At 63.5% G+C, this 364-nt stretch overlaps 1 protein-coding gene across 1 annotated transcript in view; it reads right to left on the bottom strand.

Moving 5' to 3' along the window:
* The window catches only part of FBXO10 (F-box protein 10), a gene marked incomplete at its 5' end in the record, with an annotated part of 20,246 nt that extends 19,882 nt beyond the window's left edge, over positions 1-364 (bottom strand). Inside the window, 1 exon segment of the mRNA XM_010284517.1 lies at positions 5-364. Within this exon segment, the coding sequence (XP_010282819.1) occupies positions 5-364 (360 nt within the window).

Here is a 364-nt window from a genome sequence, read left to right as displayed (position 1 = left end):
GGGCGGCCCGGAGGCTACCGAACTCACCCCCTGTGCCGACAGAGAGCCGGCGCCGGCCCTTTCTCCTCCTGAAAAGGGAGAGGCAGTTGGAGGACTCCAGGTTCTGTGTGTTTTTGGTCCAGGTTTTGGAGGCCAGGTAGTGCTGTTTAAAGGCCTCTCTCCAGGATCGCGGCTCCACGCTAGGCTGGTTGGGCCAGTTGGGGTGTCTGTGCTCAAGGCAGCCCAGGCAGAGCTGCCGCCAGCGCGTTTTGTCCAGGCTGAGGATGAGTTTATACCAGGCCCTGCAGACCAAGCTGCAGCGGCCCAGGTCAGGGAGGCGCAGGGAGGATAAGATCAGCTGCCACAGCTCCACCGGCAGGGCGCG

The sequence above is a fragment of the Phaethon lepturus genome, unplaced genomic scaffold, assembly GCF_000687285.1.
Source record: "Phaethon lepturus isolate BGI_N335 unplaced genomic scaffold, ASM68728v1 scaffold16533, whole genome shotgun sequence".
Classification (NCBI taxonomy): domain Eukaryota; kingdom Metazoa; phylum Chordata; class Aves; order Phaethontiformes; family Phaethontidae; genus Phaethon; species Phaethon lepturus.
The sequence above is the reverse complement of the archived record's forward strand: the minus strand, read 5'-3'. Positions and strand labels throughout refer to the sequence as shown.